Source organism: Tachysurus vachellii, chromosome 8 (genome assembly GCF_030014155.1).
Source record: "Tachysurus vachellii isolate PV-2020 chromosome 8, HZAU_Pvac_v1, whole genome shotgun sequence".
In the NCBI taxonomy this organism is placed as follows: domain Eukaryota; kingdom Metazoa; phylum Chordata; class Actinopteri; order Siluriformes; family Bagridae; genus Tachysurus; species Tachysurus vachellii.
This window is the reverse complement of record NC_083467.1, coordinates 10,388,543-10,404,776: the sequence shown is the minus strand read 5'-3', so window position 1 is coordinate 10,404,776 and position 16,234 is coordinate 10,388,543. Positions and strand designations below refer to the sequence as shown.

The following is a 16,234-nucleotide window of genomic DNA, read 5'->3' as shown; positions in this document are numbered from 1 at the left end:
TTGATCAAATATATTATTTTGAGCTCTAATAATTGAGACAATTGCGTCATAAAAACAAGCTTATGAATATATACCTGTGATTTGCCTCACAGACATCAATGATTAAGTGACAATGTCTAAAAAAGTATGTGCACGTCATAATCTAGGTTAAAACCCTGTGGATCTCACTGGTGAGTTCGGTTTTACTCATTAGGTCGCTCATAAACTAGGAGTGTGTCTCTCAGGGATGAGAGTCATTGGTGATGCTGGGCAGCGTCTCCACGCCCACAGAGGGTCGTACACTGTCTGCCACCCCCCACCCCCCCGTCTGCCAACACCACCACCCCCACCCCCCCGTCTGCCACGCCTCCACTGTCTGCCCCGCCCCTCTACTGTCTGCCCGCCCCGCCCAGGCTGCGCGCACCCACGTCCACATTAACCAGAACAGCTCCTGCTGCTCTCCAGTGGAGTTTGCACGTTAAGGCGAGGTCTTTTCGTTCAATGCTGTTTATGTAGCAAGTTAAGGAGTATAGTTTTTTTTTTTACTTCTTTACCTACAAATGGATTCCTGTGCCGAGAGAGCGGACCCTGGGGACAGCGAACAGGATGAAGAAGAGGATGTATACGAAGTGGAAAGGATTATTGACATGCGAGTGGAAGATGTGAGTACTAGCTAGTCGGCTAGTCCCTATCATGCTAGCTAGGATGCCATCTTGTTAGCTGGCGCAGCAGCTGTTTTAACACTATACGCGATTAGATCATTCAGTTACGCGTAACATTTTTGTGCTGAAATTGTGCAGATAAACGAGCAATGTGAAGAGGTTGAGTTTTCAGTGACCAGACCTGCTAATTGTTGCTACACTTGCTCAGTTAGCTTAGCTAAACTGGGCTAACTTTACTAGCGTTAGCTAAAGGCTAGCTTTAAGGGTCATTCTGTGCTGGCTGACTTTAGCAAACAATGTAACAGCAGATTGTTATGGAAACAACTGTAGTGTCTATTTTTGGTTCTTTGTCCGTGCTTCTTTGCGTAGTATAAATAACTAAACGTTACTTAAAAACTCAGCGTTGTTTTTGTTTGTTTTTGAGGGGGTCAGAATTTAAAGTAGAGAAAAGTAAAATATTTATTCGTCTTCTGTGTTGTTGCTGCAGGGATTAGTTAAGAGACCGGTTGTCGATCATTGCTCGATAATACACGGGGTGAATGTTTGCAACACTCTTTCTAAAGATTTTGTGTCCTCATCGTGTTTGTTTTCGGCTTGAAAAGAGATTACCAGTGAGTGGACAAACCTGAAGTGTTGTGTTAAAATGCTAGCTGATTGCTCCAGGCCTGTGTCCTATAGCAGCAGGTCCTGTTCTTACTTGTATTGTAAGTGAGAGAAGAGTAAGAGCGTTTGCTGAAGATGTAAGAGATGTTTCACTTATCGTATGTGTTCATGAGCCGTGCTACTTTGGTGCTTTAGAGCCATGTGATGTGCCAGGTGGGCTCCAGAGAGAGTAAAATCCAATAGTTTGTACACAGCACTAATACGAGTCCTCACTACTACTTGTAGTACTAGTGTACACTCTTTCCTATTGAACTATTGCCTATTCACTGACTCTGTGTGTTTGTGTGCGTGACACAGGTCTGTGTTTGCTTTAATGCAAATTAGGTTGCAGACAAAAGCAAGGAGATATGTAAGAAGCTAACTTTGATGTATTGTGATTTAGTATTGTAAAATGATCCAGAGCTGCTAATGTCTGAATACTAAAATATACTCCTAAACAGTTACTATACAAATACAATACAAAATACAAATACTTTTTAGTTACTGACATGTCACATAGATAGCTGCTTATGCTTGTTGTCATCAATCCAGTCATCTCTAAACAAAGTGGGTGAGGTATAAAACAGGAGATAGCCGCTAAGGATAACCATTCTGCCTTTCCGGATTCGAAGGGTTGACTGTGGCTACAGATTTGGCATTATGTGACTGAACCACACAGAAACACACAATTCACTTAGTTTTTACTTTCTTTGTTTATAAGACATTAATTCCCAAAGTCAGTTCCACGTGTGTATAAAAATAAATAAGCTCAGAATGTAAACATCTAACTTTAATGAGAGGGTAGATCTTGGGGCTTTCTTTTGCTGATTAAAAGATGAGACCGAGTGCTGTTATTACAGGAAAAACTTTGAAGCACCAGGGAAAAGATAAGCAGTAAGAGGAAGCCATGGTGCAACTGACAGAAAAGCAGGCCCACACACTCTGATCCAAATGAATGCAGATCTTTGTGTTCAAGCTGTAGTGATTATTCAAGTGCTGCCCTGAAACATCGGCAGAGAGACGAGTAGTCCAACTGGTTACTGTTACTAAGCAACATTGCGAATGGTGAACATCCATGGCGTTCACCCGTGTCACATAATGTGTAATATTTATTGCCTATTAAACATGTTGTGCAACTTGTTTCTTTTATCATGTAGAATATAAAAACGAATGTTGCTTCTGTGTGTTTTTTAAATGCTTGTGATTTTAGTTAAACAACTCTGCCTTTGATTTTTCTTTTCAGGGAGAGATTCTATACCGTGTGAGGTGGAAGAACTATTCATCAGATGATGACACCTGGGAGCCCAAAGCTCACCTGGAGGATTGTAGTGAGGTGCTGCTGGCTTATGAGAGGTCTCTGGCTGAGAAGAAACTTAAGAAAGACCCCAGCATGGTGAGACTATAATATAAGAGATTTTCCAACACATCCCAAAAAAATGTTGCACTATTTAATTCATGACAAAATGTTACACTAAAGGAAAGATCTGTTGCATATTAAAATGTGACTAAGAGACTTGATATTTTGTGAACAGAGTAATATCTCTTAATTTTTTCTCAGAAGCTGCCTATGAAGAGTGAACTGTTTGATGCAAACTCTGAGAGTGACAGCGATAAAGATAAACTAAAAGAATCCCCTAGTAAGAAAAAGAAAAAAAAGAAAAAACATGTAGAGGATTCTGAGGATGAGAAGTCTGAAAAGGACAAGAAGAAAAAGAAAAAGAAGGAGAAATGGAAGGAGGACAAACCATTGCCTGCTCCTGAGTCTGATGAAGAAGAGGAAAGAGTTCCTACACTACCACCTACTAAGAAAGATAAGCCCACAGATTCCAAGAAGCGAATTATTGAAAAGGAAGATGATGAGAACGATGAAGCTCCTGCAAAGAAACACAAAAAAGAAATAAAAGTTAAAGAAGGAGGGAAGCAAAAGAAAGAAATTGTTGATGAAAGGAAGAAAAAAAAGGCAAAGTCAAAAAAAGAGATCGAGTCCTCTGGTGATGAGACAGACAAGAGTGATGCACCGTCAGAATTATACACCGATGACACTTCTTCAACAGGAAACCTCAGTGTCACAGCAAAACCTACAACTGCCAAAACCACAGAGAAGTCCTCTCGGAGTGAAAGTGGGAGTGATCATTCCAAGGCAAAACAGAAGAAGAACAAATCTGAACTGAAGCTGCAAGGTTTCAAAGACTTGGTTCAGGACAAGAACCCCAAAAAGACAGACAATTCTGCTCTGCTGCTCAGAGAGAGTGGTCTAAACAAGTTGAAGAGCCTGACTAGCAGTAAGAGCAGCAGCAAGTCATCTCGCAGTGAGGATGAGCCTGACTCCAGTGATGCCGGGGCTACAGCAAAAGCAAAAAGCAAGCCTAAAGGTCTGGACACGAACTCTGCTCCTCAAAAGGATTTGTCTGCATCTTCATCCTCTACAGTTTTAGCCACTCCCAGCAAGCCAAGAGAGGAGGAGCAGCTGAAGGAGCAAAAGGAAGAAACTGGAGAGAAGGGTGCTGCACCTAATAATCTCTTTGAGAAGTTTTTGCTCAACTGTGAGGCCAAGGATCGTGTGCCCAGGAAACAGGCAGCTCACACACCAAAGGTGCGGGGTAGTTATTTATTTAGTTGTTAATAAATGTGCTTAGCATCATTAATTTTACATTTATTTTTTGTTTTTGTATCACATTGCAGAGTTCAGTAAAGCCTGACAAAAAAGCGAGAAAGGAATCTCCAGTGCAGAAGACTGAGTTTGATAAGGCAAAGGAGGGTAAGTGACAAATTCCTCAAACATTAAACATATGTACTAGGTAATTCTTTTTTTAAACACCGGGTCACATTTGGTGGTGCAATGGGTCACACTCTTGTGCTTTACAGCACAATGAACGCACGCAGTCAAACATTCTTCAAAGCATTGGGTATTGCATTTCATTTGGCCTCCAGACAAAACAAAAGCTAGACATTTGTAAACATTTCACACTTGTGATATGCATTTGCCTAGCAGGGGTCAACATCTGATCTACCAACATGGCTACACACAGTCAAACACACTTCAAAGCATTCAGACAAAACAAAAGCTATGAGATGCTTTTACCCAATAGGGGACGAGATAACAATAAACAAAAAAAACCCTGAATTTATAGCATCCTTGGGGCGTTTCACATTTCACCCTCCTTTGTTGTCTTTGGGTAAATTTGTACCCATGTAAAAAGGATTTATTTCAGGGTTTTTCCTACATTGAAAATTTTTTTGGCGGCCGCCAAAACGATTTTTTGTCCCGTCAAAGCCTTATTTGATCTTTAATTGGGTTTTGTGAGTGAAGCAGGCTACTGACGGAGTGACGGAGAGAACAAGCACAGCGCCCCCCCACCCCCGCACGGGCACTCTCCGTCTTCAGTTCTGTCTTTGCTCTCTCCCTCGCATCAAAATCAACTGATCCTAAAGGTCGGAAGACTGAATCCATGTTTCACGTGGTGCGTTCTTATAATATTTTTGCTGAATTACCGCTGGGTGTGAATTGCAGTCAAAAAAAAGTTGCCTTATCTTCTCTTACAGATTGTGACAAGCATTCCGCACATGCAGCTGACATAACCTTAAATAAACACAAAACAAAATCTATCCAGTGTGTGTTTGTGTGTGTGTGTTGACAAATCTTTCGCAATGTCCTAACAGCCAGGATTCCCATACGACACGTCCTCTAAAGTCCGATTCGTGACCTAATGACTCCTTGGAGCCGATTCATTATAATGAATGATTAAAGCAGTTAGTCTGCCCGTCAGTGTCTGATTAGGTGTATAACAAATCGTTACTTCTTAGAAGAACATACACATCTGAAATGAGAAAGTAAGTGTGCTTACCCCATTTAGCAAGAGTGTTTAGTAAAATTTAGCCTTAATAATCCACAGTATGTATAGGCCTATGACTATGTGTAGTAAATTACTTATAAAATCATTTAGTTTAAAGTTAGACTAGATAAGATGAAACTAGATCAAAGCACAAAGTGAGCTGTTGCTAGCTAGCTGCTAATTGTATTAAATTTTATATGGTAAAAAATTACCCTATTACACCTTTTAATGCTACGTTTTTAATGCTACTTTTTAATTGATATGATTATACTTAAATGAAAAAGGACCAACATTTAGACGTATGCTGCAAGGTGCCTGTGGATGGGCCCCATCAGGATGAAGTCGACTACAGAGATGTTGTAAAAAGCTTCTACAGTGTTAATAAAAAGAGACGAGTTAAATGTTCGTCTGCAGGCTGTGATATTTGTAAATAGATAAATTGTGATACCGTTGACATTTCTAATATACTTTGGTATCGATGGTGTTTTCATGTAAAATAAGTTGTAATCGCTTTCTTTTACTATCTAGCCTGACAGCGATTGTTTTTTCATGAATAAATAGGATAAGAAAAAATCACAAACTGTTTCTTTGTATTTATTTTAAATTTAACATTTATTGTCAATATTGCGGCTTGCGGATCATGTGGGTACTAGGGTACTCTTTGCCGTGTGTGGATGACCATGTCGGTCAGCCACCACCGAAGACCGATTTTGACCCAGGAAAAACCCTGTATTTGTCTTGGGTTAACTTGGGTTTTCTTTCATATACTTGCCTGAAAATGACAAGTATGGTTCCATACTAATGCTCTTTGCAGTCTACAGGGATTAATGGTAAAATTAATTACTATGTTTGTTGAATTATGTGTTTTATAAATGAATTTTATAGCATCTGTGAATTTTTTTTTTAAACTTATCTTTTGTTACTACTCACTTCCAGGCACTATTGCCATGGAGGCAGATGAAAGACAAGAAAAGAGCGCACAGGAGGCAGAAAAGAGTGACCGGTCAAATGAACCAGTGGCCAAGATGAAGGAGGATGTACAGCGTGAGCAGAAAGAAGAAGAGCAGCGAAGAAGGAAAGAAAGACTTGAAGAGGAGGAGGAGAAAAAGAGGAAGGAGAAGCTTGAGGAGTCTCAGAGAGAACGAAAGGGTAAAATGGAAGAGGCACAGAAAGAGAGACAGAGACTGGCAGAGGATGTCCGATTAGATTGGTTGGACAGGAGACCTGCAGTGGAGGCTATGGCATCTACTGAGTCGACCGAAGACTTGAGGTGGAAGGAGAGAAGAAGGAAAAGGAGGGAAGACAGCGAGTCTCGCCTCCTTGTCACTTGCGATGACAATCAGGACTCTCAAGACCCCCTGGAACGCTCTGAAAAAACACCTGGTGTGTATCGACAGTTGTTACATCAACATTTTTATAATTATGGAAGTTTTACCCACTTCTTTTGTTCTCTTTAACCTTTTCGTATTGAGATGTATCTAAATAGAATATGTACAAATAATGCTTTTAAAATAAGGGGCACTGTCTCAGTGAGACTCAAACTATTAGGGTTGGGCAATATGACCTCATATCATGTGAAATAATACACTCTAATAATAATTATAGTAAATAGAACAATGGGTGGCTCGATGGTGCAATGGGTAGCATTTGCCCCCTCACAGCTGCATGGTCCACACGGGTTACTCTCAGATTCCTTCCACTCCCAAAACATGCCTGTATGTGGATTGGCCATGCTAATATATGCTCCTAGAGTTTCATAGAGTCCATAAACAGGATAAAGTCGTTATTGAAATAAATGCTTTTTGTATTTACAATTTAAAGATTGAATGCACCATTTTAACATCAGCTCTGCTGCTTCCAAGCAATTTGTTTGTAGACATAAGCAGCTCTACAATCTATGTACGTATAGTACTGTATATGGATTGTTACATACTGACTCATTTTCAGTGTAAATCTGAGTAATCTTCTCATGTACATAAAATTTTCTTGAGCTTGAGAGCTTAGACTTTCAAAGTCAAACTTCTGTTTGTATGAATATCCTGATGCTGCACAGTACATTGTGAATTTTGTGCATGTCTGGCCATGATTCATTTCTGTGGCTTTGTGTAACAGACAGGGGTCCGCCTTCTCTCAATCTTGGAGTTGAGCTGAATCTAGACTGGATGACACTGGAAGACTTTCAAAAACACTTGAATGGAGAGGATGAAAATCTCTCCCCCCTATCGTTAACTCCCAGTGAGTTTTACGCACACCCCACTCCACACCACCACAGAACTGTCAGATACATATTTGAACTCTTTTTCCGTACCTTTTACTCTGTTTCTTTTGTTGATTGTTTTGTAAACACAGCTGAGTTGCGGGATGCTGTAAAAAATGGGAATTATATGGCTGTGAAACGTGCACTCAGTTCCAAAGAGGACTATAACCTGGACCAGCAGGTAAGACAGCATGTCGACAGCCTTCTAGATTTTATGACAAATTTTAATCCTTATTCATGTCTGATTTAGTAAGTATGCACATGCGAACAAAATACTGAAATGTCAAACATGGATCCATACTTTGGTCTTTGCAGGTAAAATTAATTATTTCTATTTTTGTTGAATTATGTGTTTTATAAATGAATTTTATAGCATCTGTGGTCTTCCCAGCAACAATTTGACCGGGTCACATTTAGTGGTGCAATGGGACACACTCTTGCGCTCTTCAGAGCATCGGGTATTGCATTTCATTTGGCTTCCAGACAAAACAAAAGCTACACATTTGTAAACATTTCACACTTGTGATATGCATTTGTCTAGCAGGGGTCAACATCTGATCTACCAACATGGCTACACAGTCAAACACACTTCAAAGCATTCAGACAAAACAAAAGCTATGAGATGCTTTTGCCCAATTGGGGACAAGATAACAATAAACAACAAAAAAAACCCTGAATTTATAGCATCCTTAGGGCGTTTCACATTTCACCCTCCTCTGTTGTCTTTGGGTAAATTTGTACCCGTGTAAAAGGATTTATTTGTCTTGGGGTTTCTTTCATATACTTGCCTGAAAATGACAAGTATGGTTCCATACTATGCTCTTTGCAGTCTACAGGGATTAATGGTAAAATTAATTACTATGTTTGTTGAATTATGTGTTTTATAAATGAATTTTATAGCATCTGTGGTCTTCCCAGCAGCAGTTTGCAATGGGTCACACTCTTGCGCTTTGCAGCACAATGAACATTCCTCCACACACACACACACACAAACACTCTTCAAAGCATTGGGCATTGCATTTAACATAACAATAAACAAAAACAAAACCCTGAATTTATAGCATACTTTGGGCATTTCACATTTTACTCTGAGACAGCAAAATGAAGAGAACCTACACTGCCTTACAGGCTGTTGACCTCATTTTTGGCCCTGTGGAGGAAGACAGCGATGAGGCAGACCATGCAGAAGAGGAGGAGGAAGTGTCAGAGGAAGAAAATATCACAGAAAATGATGATTTTGTTCCAACTGACGAGGAGGAATCAAGTGACGAAGAGGAGCCTCCTGAAACTGGAGATATTTTCCAATCCAAAGATGGAAATATTCTCTGGTCCGCCATTCCTCCAAGCAACCGACGCAATATTTTGGGGGCAGCACAGGAGAGGAACCCCCGTGGGCCAACAAAGTATGCTATCACTCGTGCTGTTAGCATAAAGTCAACCTTTGAGTTGTTTATATCAGAGGAAATTCAAAAGATAGTGCTAGTAATGACTAACAAGGAGGGATGTCGTGTGTATGGTGACAGCTGGAGGAAATTAGATAAAATAGATTTACAGGGATATCTAGGACTTTTAATTCTTGCTGGGGTCTACAGGTCCAGTAAAGAGGTTACATCCAGCCTATGGCATGCTCAGACTGGGAGGGCAATTTTTTGTGCCACCATGCCGCTGAAGACATTCAACCTCATTTCGAGAGTCATACGTTTTGATGATCACAACACCAGATCAGCACGCCGTGACAGGGACAAACTGGCTGCCATTCGACAGGTCTGGGATAAGTGGGTGTGTCGCCTGCAGCGTATGTATAATCCCGGCACTGATGTGGCCGTGGATAAGTGCCTGATCTCTTTCAAAGGGCGATGTGGATTCAAACAGTATATGGCAAATAAACCTGACCGTTATGGAATCAAAATATGGGTAGTCTGCGATTCCCAGACTAGCTACGCCTGGAACATGCAGGTGTACACCGGCAAACCTGTGGAGGGCCAGCCGGAAAAGAATCTGGGCCAGTGTGTGATTCTCGAGGTGACCAAGGGTCTTCAGGGACACATCATCACTTGTGACCACTACTTCACATCCTATGTTCTTGGCCAGGAGCTGCTAAGCAGGAAGCTGGCCATGGTGGGAACCATAAGAAAGAACAAACCAGAGCTTCCCCCTGCACTGCTGGCAACAAGAGACAGAGCCAGATTGTCCTCCCAGTTTGCGTTTACTGACACTCATACGCTTGTCTCCTACTGCCCCAAAAAGAGAAGGAATGTGCTTCTTATGAGCACTTTGCATCAGGACACTAAAGTTGGCACCACAGAAGATAAAAAGCCCCAGATAATCCTCGACTACAACAAGAACAAGGGGGTAGTCGACAACCTCGACAAGGTATTGCACCTTTTCATGTAATATTTATTCAACCGGGTCAATGCATTGCACACTTGTGTAAGAAAATATAAATTTAATTTTCACTCATTTTTTTTTTGTTACTATTGTTGCAGGTCACCAGTGTTTACAGTTGTAAACGACTGACAGCCCATTGGCCCATCACTGTGTTTTACAAGATGCTTGATGTGTCTGCATACAACTCCTTTGTGCTGTGGAGAGAGATAAACCCAAACTGGAACCAGGGGAAGTGCCACAAGAGGAGGCTATTCCTTGAGGAGCTTGGAAGAGAACTCGTGACACCTCTAATAAAACGGCGCCAGCCTCTTCCCCGCACGCCAGCCTCTGCTAGCATTGTCAGGGAAGTCCAGAAGGGTGCATCGACCTCTGCATGTTTACCCAAAAGGAGGAGGTGCATATTTTGCACAAATGGCAACAAAACCAGCACCAGGTGCCAGAAATGCAATGTGCATATTTGCAAAGCTCACAGCATCATAACCTGCCAGTCATGCAAATGAAGACACAGAGACACAGTTTCTGTTCATTGTATTTTTATTCAGTTCAAAAATTTGTATTTTATAAGTTCAAAATGGTTTGGAAATAAAATACATGTTGTGTTTTGTAAATCATATTTATTTGTTCTCTTTGACCCTTGGATATTCTGGCTAATGTTTGACACAGCAGTCAGCAGTTATCCAAAATAATTTGTAATAATTTCTGCATATTTTACTCAAACACATGGCATAATTTCATCAGATAAGGTTTATTGTTCACAAATTAAGAAGTTTTATTTATATGAAATCATGCCATGTTTTTGAGGTGTGTGTGTGTGTGTGGCCCCCGTGTTGGTTGATCAGATGCTGCCTCCTGCTTGGCAAAGGGCATATCACAAGTGTAAAATGTTCACAAATGTATAGCTGATCACACAGAATGGTGTGATCATTTTACACTTTATGCTTTATAAGCAGAACAGACCGGGTCAATTTGACCCCGGTCTGAGATATTCCATCTACTTATGTGCCTCTGATCAGAACCATTGTAAAAAATAATTCAGAATTTCCGTTCTTTTTTTTTTTTTTTTTTTGTGTTTTTTTTTGTTTGTTTTTTTAACTCAAATATCTGACTAAAAAGGTGAAACAAAAAAAAAATAGGTCATTCTTTATAAGCTGACAAACACACTGGGACAGTTTGCCCCAGGAGGTCAAAGAGTGCATATTAAATGGAAAGGACTATAAAGTCTAGGTCACAAAAGTATAAGTCTGTGTCAGAAAAGAGCCTGCTGTATTTGGGGGGGGAAAAAATGTTTTGTTTCTCAGCCTACACAAACCAAGCATAAACAAGCCTGTTATGTTGCAGTCTTCATAGGCTTCTGAGGGACAGTAAGAGAGGTTTCTAAGAGTTCATGCAATGTACAGTGTTATAGAGTAGAAAAAGTAGAAATTCATTTATGGTGAGTGGACTACACATGCTCTGATCCTTGCCATGCATTTTTTTTTACAATGTATTATTGTCATGTCTATCAACAAACTGTGTAAATAAGAATAGCTTTTTTTCAGAGAAATTTGTAAATAGTTTTATGTTTATAATATCACTGAAAAAAAATACTCTGTGATGAGTTACTATTTGTACCTGAAAGTGTAATTCGTTAACTTCTGAAGCCATTCTGAAAAGCTAGCTGTATATCTGTCTATTCTAATTGTATTGTGTTCGGGTTGCATTTGACTTCATTTTGTGTAATGTCAGCTACGGAAAGCTAATATCATTGCATTATGAGCTGTCATTTTGAGAAGAAAAAAAACCAGTTTAATTTTAGATCAACTGCGTACCTTTTGTCGTCTCTTTTTGGGTGTCTGTGCATGTGTCCCCAAAAGGACTCTGGTGGTATGTCTCTGTCCATGCTGGCCGCCGCAGGTGGACAGGATGATATCCTTCGGCTGCTGATTAAGAAAGGAGTAAAGGTTAATGGACAGCAAAAGAACGGCACCACAGCCCTCATGCATGCTGCTGATAAGGTAATTATTGCTTTGCTGCTAAAACTGTTCTTCAGCTGTTCTTCTGCTTTACACTCACCACAGAAGACATCTGTTCTTGTCTTTCACTGTGTCTTACAGTCATATGGGGTAAAAAGAAGGTCTGCAATAACCTCATAATTATCTCTCCCTTTAGAATTGCCTCACCACTGTGGCCATTCTTCTTGAGGCAGGATCTTGTTTAAATGCCCAGACACCGGGCGGGGAGACGGCTCTCATGAAGGTATGGATCAGAAAGAGCAAGGGAGACTCATTCCTTCAGTTATTTGAGTGAGATCTCTGCTGATAAATTAGTTGTTTTCCTTACACTTTGGGTGTTTTGCCTATCTCCTCCTGCTTTTATGAATGAGTACGTTCACATCTATTAATGTTGGCCTTATTAGGCATGTAAAAGAGGAAATGCAGATGTAGTGCGCCTCCTACTGGAGTATGGAGCTGACTGCAACATCCTCTCCAAGCACAAAACAACAGCATTGCACTTTGCCAAACTCAGCAACAACATGATGGTGTATGACCTCATCAAAGACCACATCCAGATGTGAGTGTTTATAAAAACAAAAAAATATCTATTACATTTAGATTTTCAGACAACCTCTGAAATTTACATCGGTGGATGCTGTTTTGATTGTAATTTCAAGGTTGTCAACAGTGGCAGAGGAGACAATCAGAGCATATTTTGAGACGCGTTTGGCTCTGCTTGAGCCTGTGTTTCCTCTGGCCTGTCATCGCCTGTGTGAGGGACCAGATTTCTCACTGGAATTCAGTTACAAACCCCCACAGCACACACCTGGAGAAGGTAGTACACATCACGCTGGAGTCAAAGAGATGGCAACACCATAAGCAGTAACGTTTTTAAATCAGAAAACACTTTAATGGACATTTTTAATAAGGTTTCCCCTGGAAGACTGCTAGAATTTGTATCACAGATTCAACTTAAAGATTGTATATGAATGTCATCATTACTGCTGTTATTGTTACATATGTATGGTTTTGATTGTAAATGTATTGAAATGATGTTGCAATCATTATTATTGAGGTTAGTTATTATTAGTAGTAGTATTACTAATATTAGTATTTTGTTTTTATGTATAATGTTGATTTTTGCGATGAATATAGTAATTGCTGCTGATATGGTATTAAACCACAAATAAGTAAACATTATTCTAGCACTGAGGCAGTAGTGAAAAATTTTGTTTCTTCTGTCAGGATCTGGTATACTTCTCTTCATATTCCATGCTAACTTCATGACTGAGATCACAGCCAGGCTCTGTGGGCCCTGTAGCGTACATGCTGTCATCCTTAATGACAAGTTTCAGCTGCCTATCTTCCTTGTAAGTCACTTTATTTACAATATAGATCTCTTTTAGGTTTTTCTTGTTTTGCCGTTTTAGCTCTGAAAACTGAATTATTTTAACAGCTAATTACTTTAAATATCTGCGGTCCATCTAATTGTGTTTTTTCCCTTGACAGGATAGCCACTTTATTTATTCCTTCAGCCCTGTACAAGGATCCAACAAACTATTTATTCGCCTAGCCGAGTCACCCACAGCTAAGGTGAATATATTACAGATCTGCCAGACACACCAACATGCAGAGCCTCTTAAGAAAAATGTTTTTAACCCGAGACTTTGCCTTAATGTGTTTCCACAGGTTAAACTTCTCATTGGTGCATATAGAGTCCAACTACAGTGATGCCTAACCTTTGATTCGAGGTCAACGTTCAGCTGAAATTGTTAATAAGAGTCAGAGTAATTTCCTAAGCCTGTCCTTCATGTGTTGCTAATCATGCCAAGAAGAAGAGATGGGTCATGTTCAGTTGAGTGGCTTGGAAATAAAGACCCAAATACACTAGCCAGTCTTTTACTGCAGACATTGTGAACACAGTGTGAATCCAAGATACACATTCATCAAAGTGTTGTGTGTTTTATGAGTTTTACAGGATTTGTTGTTGTTTTTTGTTTGATCTTGCAGACACGGTCAAAACGAATCTTGCTTGTAAAGTTTTTCCTTGTTTTAAATACAATAATTTATCACTCCAGATTTATCCATAGTTTTTTTTTATTATTATTATTATTTTATTGTCTTTTCACCTTGTGTGAGTTTGTGTTTAAAAGAGAGTTAGTATGTGTGAACAGTTGTTCTTGCTATTACGTAGGTTTTGTCTTTGTGGGACCAAGATGAGACTGGACCTTTTTTAAACACCAGAGTTAGTTCCCTTCCTGTTGCTTTCCCATTTAACTGTTTTACTCTGTAGTCAGATCTCTGGGGCAAACTGTGACTGTAGGATCATTTGTGCATGAATGAAGTATGATTTTTCCAACAGTACAGGGGAACTATTGTCTAAGCGGATGTGTGTGTTTCGGGTGTCTGTTTTAAGGGCTAGTATCTGCTCAGAGGCTGGAGGAACCAAGTCTAATGATGCCTTTTGTCTTACCTCCATCTTTCAGTAGGTTTGTAATGATCATTTGTATTCACTGATAAATTCTTATGCATACACCTTTTTTCAGTGTATTTGGTTAGCCGTTTAAACTGCTAACTTTTTATTAGGGACATATGACTAGTTATTTTGGTGGTTGAAATGAATGCGGAGAATCTAATCTATCTGCAGGGGCGATTATCACATGATTGTTATAGATTAAGATCACAATTAGACTAGGTTATATTGGGAGTTTACAACCAGAATTGAGTTACTATACCAGGGAAGTGCTTGACAACATGTTTATTTTTTCCCCCATCTGTTAAGAGTCATTTTATGACTGGTTTTTGTTTGCTACCACATACTGTGTGATAAATGGAAGAGTGACAGAATGCACACAGCTTGGCTTCCTCTTCAAATAAACTGTACATATGTTTCCATGTCATTTGAAAAAGGAAAACTTGTTTGTATTTAATCTAAAGTATTAATTTAACAGTCACTCAGTGGTGCTGAAATGAATGATGTTTTTTCGATAAGTATGACCTGGCTCTTATTCTGAGCATAACTATGTTATGTAACTTTTAAGGTTTTGAAATCATGTTGAATGTCTCCTATTTTTATCTAGGCATATACATAGGATATTGGTTACTATGTGTAAGTAAAAACTCTGTTAACCGTCGAACAAATACAAACCTCCGAATACTTTCATATAAATAATGCAACTACACAAAGCTTATATTTATGGAAGTACAGACAGTCATCTTGAACTTATAAACTTCTCTTTCGTACCAGAGATTCACTGATACACTGGACTTCTAGCCAATACCCAAATACATCAATAATAATAACTCAGCCACTTTTTGTCAGGTCTGTGCAATACCAAATAAATTAGAGCCACTTGCTATATTCCACCTTAATATTCTAGGTATCACAAGTGGAGTATTTAGTGTGTAAATTTTTATTTCTGTCTCTTAAACCAGGCTAGGTGAAAAATAATATACTAAAAAAATTAATGGTGTACCATCATCCAGAGGCATACGTTGAGTTCATTCAATATCCTGATAAAGCATTAGAAAGAGGGGGAGAACAGCTAAATAAAATGGCTTCTAATATAGTCCTAATCTTAAACTATAATCATGGGATTCCTGAATTTGAACAACATAAACAATGAAATTCAGCTTGCCCTTGTAAAAAAAAAAAAAATGGCACAAATCTACCTCTGTGTCAATTTTGATTAATATGATCAACGTTCATTGTGCAGTATATACTTTCTAAAAAAAAAGAAGGTGAATACTGAACACCAAAACACATACCTACTTACCCACAAAAAAAAAACAACTAAAATTGTTTTCTTTGTGTGGTGCATTGTGCATGAATGTTTGCTAAATTAGTTTCTAAAATGACAACGCATTGTTACACTAGTCTTACATGAAATGTCTGACCATATTACAGCAGGTGAAAAGATGCAAAAGAGGATGCTACTTTACTGAACATCTTGTATACCTGCTCATTTATCAAATCAGCCACTCATGGGGCAGCAATGGAGATCAAACCTTTAAATGTCATCCGAAACACATTTATACTTTTAAAATGAAAGATTATTCTGGTCAACACACACACAAATCAAATTAGCTTCCATTTCATTTGTCATTTTAATCGGCTCCGAATCGACTCCCTGTATCTATTTAAAGTTATTGTGTATACAGCTTTTACTAGCAATTAGTCCACTTAGATATATAAACCATGGATAAAATGATATGAATTTTCTTAACAATTAATTACAAGTACATAATTTCTGCTCCTTGGTGTCCACAAATCATTTTAAGGAAGTCGATACTATAATTAAATAATAATCCCTATTAACACATATGTATTTTTAAATCATCTCCACGTTTGGCGAGGATATAACTGTTTAATTAATTACACTATATGTAAGTAATCCTTCAACAAATCGACTCCATCATTCAATACAGTGAGATGAAAGATCGTAAGTCAGCCGTCACGCGAAACGTGCAGCAACGTGAACGCGCCCCGAGCATGAGCGC

General features: G+C 39.2%; 1 protein-coding gene across 4 annotated transcripts; it reads left to right on the top strand.

The window, feature by feature from the left end:
* Positions 1-426: 426 nt before the first annotated feature.
* On the top strand, positions 427-13,811 carry mphosph8 (M-phase phosphoprotein 8). 4 transcript variants are annotated; one of them, XM_060876205.1, is made up of 14 exons: positions 432-641; positions 2,527-2,676; positions 2,845-3,876; positions 3,966-4,041; positions 6,053-6,499; positions 7,229-7,351; positions 7,466-7,554; positions 11,615-11,755; positions 11,910-11,996; positions 12,157-12,311; positions 12,412-12,569; positions 12,980-13,104; positions 13,244-13,327; positions 13,424-13,811. In XM_060876205.1, the coding sequence occupies exons 1-14, from the start codon at positions 540-542 to the stop codon at positions 13,463-13,465; spliced, it is 2,811 nt and encodes a 936-aa protein (XP_060732188.1). In that variant the 5' UTR covers positions 432-539; the 3' UTR covers positions 13,466-13,811. The 4 variants fall into 4 exon arrangements, with proteins under 4 accessions (XP_060732186.1, XP_060732185.1, XP_060732188.1 ...); XM_060876204.1 differs by having other exon boundaries at positions 2,842-3,876; XM_060876203.1 differs by lacking the exons at positions 11,910-11,996; positions 12,157-12,311; positions 12,412-12,569; ... (1 more) ...; positions 13,244-13,327; positions 13,424-13,811 and adding an exon at positions 8,502-9,746 and having other exon boundaries at positions 427-641; positions 9,860-11,752.
* The last annotated feature ends 2,423 nt before the right edge of the window (positions 13,812-16,234 follow it).